This window comes from Triticum urartu, chromosome 4A, assembly GCF_056163025.1.
Source record: "Triticum urartu cultivar PI428250 chromosome 4A, HENAU_Tu73, whole genome shotgun sequence".
In the NCBI taxonomy this organism is placed as follows: domain Eukaryota; kingdom Viridiplantae; phylum Streptophyta; class Magnoliopsida; order Poales; family Poaceae; genus Triticum; species Triticum urartu.
The window spans coordinates 567,776,549-567,785,754 of record NC_141876.1 but is presented as its reverse complement, the minus strand read 5'-3'; the positions used below and the strand labels follow the sequence as shown (position 1 = coordinate 567,785,754).

The 9,206-nt window shown below is 44.3% G+C and overlaps 1 protein-coding gene across 1 annotated transcript; it reads right to left on the bottom strand.

The window, feature by feature from the left end:
* Positions 1-2,940: 2,940 nt before the first annotated feature.
* Positions 2,941-5,310, bottom strand: LOC125552839 (uncharacterized). The gene has a single exon (XM_048716532.2). The coding sequence runs from the start codon at positions 5,232-5,234 to the stop codon at positions 3,207-3,209; it is 2,028 nt and encodes a 675-aa protein (XP_048572489.2). The 5' UTR covers positions 5,235-5,310; the 3' UTR covers positions 2,941-3,206.
* Positions 5,311-9,206: the final 3,896 nt, after the last annotated feature.

The following is a 9,206-nucleotide window of genomic DNA, read 5'->3' as shown; positions in this document are numbered from 1 at the left end:
AGGTTAAGAACATTAGCTTGTTATGTAAGTGGTTGTGGAGATTAGAAAATGAGGAAGGGGATTGACAAGATGATTAGAGCTAAATATTTGAGTAGAAAAAACTTTGGCTCAATGTGAATCATCTCTGGGCAACTCTCATTTCTGGAATGGGTTGTTGAGTGTAAAGGATGTTTTCTATACTTGTTGTCAAAGGGTTGTGGGTAATGGATGTAAGACGAGATTCTGGGAGGACGCCTGGTTGGGGAGCAAGCCGCTTTGCCAAAAAAAATCATGTTTGTATAATTTAACTTTTTGTCAGCATGCTACTATAGCTAAGGTCTTTAACCAAGATTTTGATTGCATTAGGTTTAGGAGATGTCTCTATGGAGAAACCCTTGATATATGGAATAAATTACTTGATACGTGCAGTCAGGTTACTCTTTCGGGAGGACCTGACAAAGTTAAATGGTTACTAACTAAATCGGGATCCTTCTCGGTTAAGTCGCTTTATCATTACATTATTGCTAGAGTCGTTGTCTTTCCATTTAAAATTCTTTGGAGGGTGAGAATAGCTAGAGTCGTTGTGATTAAGGGAAGGATCCTAACTAAGGATAACTTTTCTAAGAGAGGGTGGAAAGGATTAAATTTCTGTAAATTTTGTGGGACTGCTGAAAGCATCGATCACTTGTGATTTGTGGAATGTGATTTGTGGGGCACCGGGTAACCCGGAAATACCTCTTTCCTTCTTTGATCTTTGCCAAAATTGGATTCCATCTTATTCTGGTAAAGATAGGGTTGTTGTTTTGTTTCTGTTGGAGCTGAGGCTTTGATTAGGACAGTTTGGAAAACAAGGAACTGATCCTGTTTTCAACGTGTTATTCCTTCGAACCCAATCAATGATATATTCACATTGTGCTCTGCGTTGGATTCATGAGTGGTTCTGCAGAAAAAAGGAGTGCAAAAAAATGCTTAAGGAGGTTTCCAGAAGGCTTGCTCAGGGTGACGAATGAAGTCTTTGGGAGGATGCACGGTTAGAACCCATCTAGTCACAGATTATGCTATGTCTCGGGAGAGTAGATGGAGTTTGTTTTGCTCTTAGTCGTTGGTCCTGTTTCAAGGTTGGATGATGTACATCACAGTTGTCGAAATAGTGTTACTCTTCCCCTGTACACTAGTAGAAAACAAGGCTTTGGTCACAGGGCAATATTCACATTAGTCCCGGTTCAGTTACGAACCGGGACTAATGTGAGCATTGGTCCCGGTTCGTGCGGCTAAGGCATTAGTCCCGGTTCACCTGAGCCCTTTAGTCTCGATTTGAGACACGAACCGAGACTAAAGGGTGCGATGCCCTTTAGTCCCGGTTTGTGTCTCAAATCGGGACTAAAGATTAGACTTTTAGTCCCGGTTTGAGACACGAACCGGGACTAAAGGTCTCATTTTCAAACTCTACCCCCCTCCCCCGTGTGGATCGCCTTTTTTGTTTTGAAAAAATAAAAAAATGATAAAAACTTCAAAAAAAAAATCCTTTGAGAGGTAGTTATATTACTACATCTACTAGTTAGGAAAATTTTAAAACTTAAATTTGGACATGTTTTGCAAAAAATGTAGGGAAAATGTAAAACGGCTATAACTTTTGCATACGATGTTGGAAAAAAACATATAACATATCAAAATGTTCAGAACGAAAATTCGCTTCCAATTTTGACCGCCTACGGCCTGTTTGCAAATTTTTAGAATCCTCAAATTCTAAAAGGACAAAAAGTTATGCTTAAAATTCAGTTTATTTTGTATTTTCGTTAAATCTGGTCAAACTATGGTCAAACTACTTATTCAAGAAGTATTAGTGTTATTAAATAATTATTCAAGAATATTAGTGTTACTAAACAATTATTTCAGTTTTTTTGAATTTTTGTCAAATCTGGTCAAATTGTGGTCTAACAATGGTCAAACTACTTATTCAAGAAATATTATTTATTACTAAATAATTATTTCAGTATTTTTGAATTTTGGTCAAATCTGGTCAAACTATGGTCAAACTATTTATTCAAGAAATATTAGTGTTATTAAATAATTATTGTTTTGTACAATAATAGTTTCAAACTCAAACAGTGAAATGTGTGACTTCATGCTCAAGCTAAACTCCCTAGGGTTAATAGGATTGACATCTTACTATTGTCAAGAAAACAACAAGTGCAGACTTGAAAACGAAGGAGAATAGAACTCGAAAGTTAAGTGTGCTCGGGCTAGAGTAGTGAGAGGGATGGGTGACCGGTCGGGAAGTTAGATGATTAACTTTACAGTGTCCCTTCCACAATGTTCTCCTAAATCTATCAGCAAGGCAAATTTATGAACCGGTAGAGATTACAACTGAGCTCCCATGAAGGGTTTATGTTGCCCCGTAGATGTTAATGCGCCGAAAGGAGGCTGAAATTAAACTGAATCCACCGATGATTAGGCCAAGTTTAGCAATTAGAATTTGAGAAGTTTAGCCGGTAGAAATTACAACTAGTTCCCATTACAGATACAATTGCTATGGCAATGCTAAGGCATGTACATATACTCCCTCCGTTCCTAAATATAAGACGTTTTGGTAGTTCAGTTAAACTGCCAAAATGTCATATATTTAGAAACAGAGGTAGTACATGAACAAACAGTTAGGCATGCATTTTATATCAGTTAGGATCCCTCTTATTTTATTTATTTTTATCTTTCTTACATGGATATTTTACGTGTAGTTATTTAGTACATTTAGTTATGTTTTTCTCACAGCATTTCCGTTAAAGAAAGGATTGGTTTTGCGCAAAAAAAAAGGATTGGTTAGAATCCAATTGGAACAGACAAGAAATAATTCTTCTTATGTATCTGTAACGTTTATTAAAACAACTAAACACTAGGCAGTTGCTGCATCAGATTAACATTTCTAAGTTCTAACAGGCTATGAACAAGTAGGTGCAGCTAATGTTATAGCCTACTGGTACCCGCAATAAGAATTCATTGAAAAAATAGCTCCGTATGTATAACTTAACTATCCACCTTTGACCTATCAGAAACTACAATTAGAAGGCACTACATCATATACATGGCAAAAAAGGCAACCTACAAGCTTTCATGGTTTCACCTACCAATCTTCATGAGCTGCTGAAGCTTCAAGTAGGCAAATCCATCCTGCCAACGCCACCACAATAATCTCCTCCTTCCAACAACATCTGGCGGTAAGGGCTGTTGGTTCAAACAATACCAAAATGTCTCACCAAGTGCTTTCTTACAGCTCTTCTTGAGCACAGTTCACTCAACAAATCTTGTGCCTCCCTTACCAATCCTTCACTAGCTAAACCTCTAATAAGTATAGTGTAGGTTGATTCGTTGGGCATGCACCCACTTGACACCATGTAGGCAAAAAAATCAATGGCACGATCAGTTTCCCATCTTTTGCAAAGCGAAGAAATGACAGCATTGTAAAGCACTGCATCAGACCTCACTGTGGCATCTTGGATCCTGTCAAACATCTGAATAACCTTGTCGGTTCTACCTTCTCTAGACAGAGCAGATGCCATTGATGAATAAATTATCGCATTTGGGGTGATCCCTTTGCTGATCATAACATTTAGCAGCTCCAATGCTTCCTCCGTCTTACCAGCTTTACCAAGTCCATCAATCACTGTGCTGTAGCTAATAAGGTCAGGACTGCACCCATTCACTAACATCTGCTTAAGAAGTTCAATTGCCTGCTCCACCAATCCCTTTTTGCACAGGAAATTGATGAGAGTGTTGAATGTAACAGGATTCGGAAGACAGCCTTGTTGAATCATATGCGAGATGAGCTCCTCGGCATCCACCCACCGCTCGGCTCTGCACAAACCTTTCAACACAATAGTATAGCTTATGGTATTCGGCTTGCATCCACAGGTTGACATACTTTTTAAAAGCATGACAGCTTCGTCAACAAGCCCTTCTTTGCAAAAGCCATTGATTACCGTAGTGTATGTGATGACATCCGGCATGCAACCGTACTCCAACATCTGCTCAAGAAGTTCAATTACCCTGTCGACCAACCCATTTTGGCAGAAGAAATCGACGAGTATATTGAATGTCACGTCATCAAGGGGGCAATCCTTCTGAAACATCTCAGCAAGCAAGTCCTCAGCTTCCTCCCACCGCTCAGCACTGCATAGACCCTTCAAGACAGTGTTGTAGCAGACAACATTGGGCTTGAGACCATAAGAAGGCATCCTGCTCAAAATATCGTTTGCAACCTCGTGATGCCCGTCCTTGCAAATCCCGTCGATGATGGTCGCGTACATCCTTAAGTCCGGTGTGCACCCATGCTGTGACATCTGCGAAAGGGCCTCATGCACCTGCTCATACAACCCGTTCCTGCACAAATAAGCAATGAGGGTATTGAAAGTGGCGACATTGGGCGGGCAATCCACCCTAACCATCTCGTGCATGAGCTCCTCCACGTCCTCCCATCTCTTGGCCATACACAGGCCCTTGAGCACCGCGTTATAGCTAACAATGTCCGGCTCGCAGCCAAAGGACGGCAGCTTCCTCAGCAGCTCCACCCCCTCGTCCACGCACCCTTGCTCGCAGATGGCGTTGACGACCAGGTTGCAGTTGCCGGAGTCCAGCGTGCAGCCCCTGGCATGCAGCGCCTCGAGAGCCCTCACGGCGCTCCTGAACCCGCCGCCCCTGCACGCGGCCTCCAAGATGACGTGGGACATGGGCGGGGTGGCCGCGCAGCCCCTGAGGGACATTTCGTCGAGCACCGTGAGCGCGTCGGCGATCAGTCCCCGCGCGCAGAGGCCGCGCACGATGGGGAAGTAGGTGTAGGCGTTGGGCGGGACCGGGACGGCGGCCGCGAGGCGGCGCGCGGCGGCGACCTGGCCGGCGCGGCAGTACCCGGCGACCATGGCGTTGTAGGCGACGATGCCGGCCGCGTCGCCGGCCGTGTCCAGCGCGCGCGCGGCGTCGGTGGTGCGGCCGGCGGCGCAGAGGGAGCGGATGAGCGCGGACAGGCGGCCGCTCCCGCCTGCGTCGAGGGGGGCCGTGGCCGCGGCGGAGACGGAGGCGGCCGCGGCGGGTTTGGGCTTGGTGGCAGGCTTGGAGCCTGGGGCCGGGAGGGTGGGAGGCGGGAGCGAGGAGGTGAGCATCTGCGAGTTGGGCGGAGCGAGCATGGCCAGGCGTGGTGGAGGAGGAGCTGTGGTGAGAGCGAGCGCGTCGTGGAGGCCACTGGATAGCGGACGCTGCGTTGCCATTGCCTCGCCGAGCTAAACTAGATAGACATTTTTTAGACATTGGATGGAGCAGTGGAGGAGATGAAGCCCGCGTCCATGTGGCAGCGGTTTGCCGCGATCCATGCCAAACTTATTTTCTACTCCCTCGGTTCACTCTTCAAAATGATCCAGGTCAGCAAAGTTCATCAAAGATACAAAGCATCCCAAACATAATAAAAATTACATTGGAATTTCAAGACCATCAAACGAACTACCGCCGCAAGAATGAGCCACTGGCGTGTCGTTGGCGCCGCTCCGCCACCGGAACCAGCTTGGCCTTGTCGATGACAGGCGGAAAATCTTCATGCACGTGCCCCTAAGGACCAACGCCCTAGAACAACAGTCATCGCCGTTGAACCCTTGAATTTGAATAGATCCGAAGCACATGATACCAAATCTCGCCGCACGATGAGAAACCGCGGGTTTCCCCTCCCCACCCCCCGGCTGCCGGAGCGGCAGGCAGAGGGGAGGCGAATCCACGGGCTTGTCGACGAAGCCTGGAGAGGAGAGTTTGGCCTAACCGCAAGGGATAATGGAGGAAATGCTCACTCAATTCACTATTAAAAGATGTTCTAACTTTTTTTCCGATTCACATGTATATAGACGCATTTACTGTGTTTGCCCATTCATTTCAATTCGTATGTAGTTCATATTAAAATGTCCAAAACATCTTCTTGGTGGACCACTTTCACTTTCTCCTTCTCTCTTCTGTCGTTTTCCTCTCGAGAGTCGCCCTAGGGCTGTCGGATACGGTCCAAAGCCTCTTCCTACGACGATGCTGCCAGGAGATTGCTGAGGATAGGTGCTCGTGTCCTTCTTCTGTATAGTAGGTCAGTTATCTTAGTTAGTCTTGGCTTTATGTCGTGGATTGGCGCTATGCCGTCGGGATGCAAGCCATTGGAGCATGCGAGAAGCATCCAGTGGTGCCGCCGTCATCTTCTACCTTGCCTCCATGGTGAAGGGAAGCGGAGGACGTCGGATCTGGTAGTATCCCTCCAAATAAGCTCGATCTTGCTTAGGATCTTAAGGTTGTGGTGGTTCTTCCCCTTGATTTCTGCTGTTGCGATGACGGTGGAAGAAAGGATGTTAGATCTTTCTTTGACCTCCTCTCCTGGTGCCTGGCAATGTTGGATCCGAGCTTCCAACGTTGGTGGTGTCCTTCCCTGATCTAGAGAAGAGTCTATGTACTAGAGGTGGATGATGGGGATCCTAAGTTAGACTATTGTGGTTTTGACGGAGCTACGACGCCTGCCGACAATCCGACGTACCTACAGGCTGAATAGCGGCCGTTCTCTTTCCTCCCGGCTAAGATGCTCGATGGGAGGCAACGTTGCTCTAAGATGGAGTATGTGGTGTTCTACTGCAAGGGTCTCGCCAAACCAAGTAGTTCACCTCCGGCCGGCATGATTGGTTTCATTGATGAGCAGCTCGACCCAATCATGTATGCTGTTTCTTTATAGGGTCCTTTTTGTAAGATCCATGTTGTAATGTGTAATTGTCATTTTCTTTGGGGTCTTTTATGTAAGATGTATTACCCACCACTTTGATCAATGAAGTGTTGAATCCTTCTGGACCCTTCGCCTTGTAAAAAAACATCTTCTTTTAATAGTGAACAGAGGGAGTAACACACGCAATGCTTAGTTTTTTTAAGAAACTCTTGTAACGTTATTCATACTCATAACAATTATAGGTACATTGATTTGGACCTAAGATCCGAGAAAATACAAAGTAACTCCTATGACTAAGAGTAGTGCCGGTCCTGGAGTTTCGGAGGCCCCAGGGCGAATTCAATGAATGGGCCCAGCGGCGACAATGGAGGAATTTTTTAATTTCATATATTGATAGATAAATTCTTGCAAAGCTATAGTAAACAATGATAATTTTTCCTGGTGTAATATAAGATGAATTGTCTTAGTTCAAGTCTAAATCAAATTTCATAGAACTTACATACATGTATAGCAAAAAAGAACTGACATGCTAACGAACCTCCAAGCCTACAATAATCATGAGATCCAATTAACTTATCTGTTCGTTTCCTCTTTCTTCTTTTTATCAGAACCACATAAATATTATTTGGGCAACATGTCTGCAAGAAAAAGAGCAAAGTTAGCTAACCGTTGAGGTAAAATTAGTGAAATCCCATGCTCTTTAGCTATCAAAATCTAATCTTCAAGGACACCTTGAGTTGAGGACCAAGTTGGCAAGACTAATGACCAAACTCTACTATTGTAAGAAGAACAGCATAAATTTATCAAAGTGTAAGATTGAGGGCTAAGAGAAATTAGTTGCTACCGTAGATTTACCTCTGCTATTCCTTGTAAACGCCCTAGTATCCGGCAGCCGCTACCGTAGAGAATGAGTCGCTCGATCGGCCGATATATGTGAGCGTACGGCGGCATACCATTTTCTCTGAGGGGTTACAATTTATTTTTTTGAGCGGGCGCTGGCGTGCAAATCGGAGGAGCCAAAGAGCCGCTCGTCCTGTGCAGCCCTGCGTTTAGGCATCTTAGCAGTTGGGCTGCGTACATGCTTTTTCTTCTATAGGCTGCAGCACTAAGGAGGTCGGGGCCCCTAGTTTGGCTGGGCCCCGGGCCGTCGCCCCTGCTGCCCTGGCCCAGGGCCGTCCCTGACTAAGAGTTACAATGAAATCTCTTGAAAACACTTCCACGGCGTCAATCTCTACTCGAAGAAATACTCCAAAGACTTCGATAAAGAGGCTGCAATTGGGCTGGAGTAACGATGTTGTCACTATTTCACCCGCACAAACATTACCAATAATGTTTTTTGAAAGCGCCTTGAATCACCCATCCAAAAAGATGGGAAGCCTTAATCGATGAATGTACTTGGCCTGGGGATGATCCCCTAGAAGTGCAGACCGTCGAATCACTATATCTTCACCATGGTGTCGATGAAAGATTTCACCTCCGCAAAGAATCAAACCAACAAAAAAGGCTTGACAGATCAACATAAACTCCTTAGATCTAAATAACCGGACCAACGAGGACATAAAACTCTCTAATCTCATAGCACCACCAAAAGAACAAGATGAAATTTATTTTCACAAAACTATGATGATCATTAGACGATGGCGAAGAACATAGAGGTCTTGAAGATCCGAGGTCCCCCCACCTCTCAGCGCCAAGATGTCTGCGGGAGGCGAGGGGACCTAAATTTCTCAGATGACGGCGGCGGCGGCCTACTTTTTGGTAAGCTACCAAAGGAACAAGTCCTTAGAATAGATTTCTAGTGGGCTTGTAAGCCCAAATCATGGTAACCAAACCAACAACATAAGTCAAATAGTCTTTGCTTCGCCCATGTGAATGACCGAGGGATCAAGATGGGCCAGCCCATTTACCAGCTACATTCGCGCTCTAGGAAAAATCCCGTTTTAGGAACTTTTTAGTAGGTTCATGTCTGGTTTTCTGTTTTTTCTTTAAGAAAATGTTCAGAAAATCCCTATTTGGAAGATGTTTAGATTTTTTTAAAAACAAGATTTTTTTAAATGCTTGGGTTTCAAAAAATGTTCCCTTCTTTAAGAAAATGTTCAAAAATCTTTAAAAAATGTTCACACTTTTTTTTAATAAAAAACTCATGTTTTCAAAAATGTTTGTGGTTTTTAGAACATGCTTGGAATTTCAAAACATATTCACAGTTTCATAAAATATTTGGGATTTTCTAAAAAAAGTTAGGAATTTCAAAAATATTCACATTTTAATAGATTGTATGTACTTAAAAAATGTTCTTGAAATTCCAAAATATACACACTTAGAAAAAATGGGTTTATAACCCGAATAACAAACCAGACAAAAAAATGCTCCTACAGTGCCCAGTTAGCTACAATGGGCCAGCCCAGTCGAGAGTGCGCCAATGCGAGGCTTTGACTGTCTCACACAACGGGCGTCAGATAGGAGCTCGCGATTTGCCGTCCCTTCCAACCATCCGGCTACGCATCTA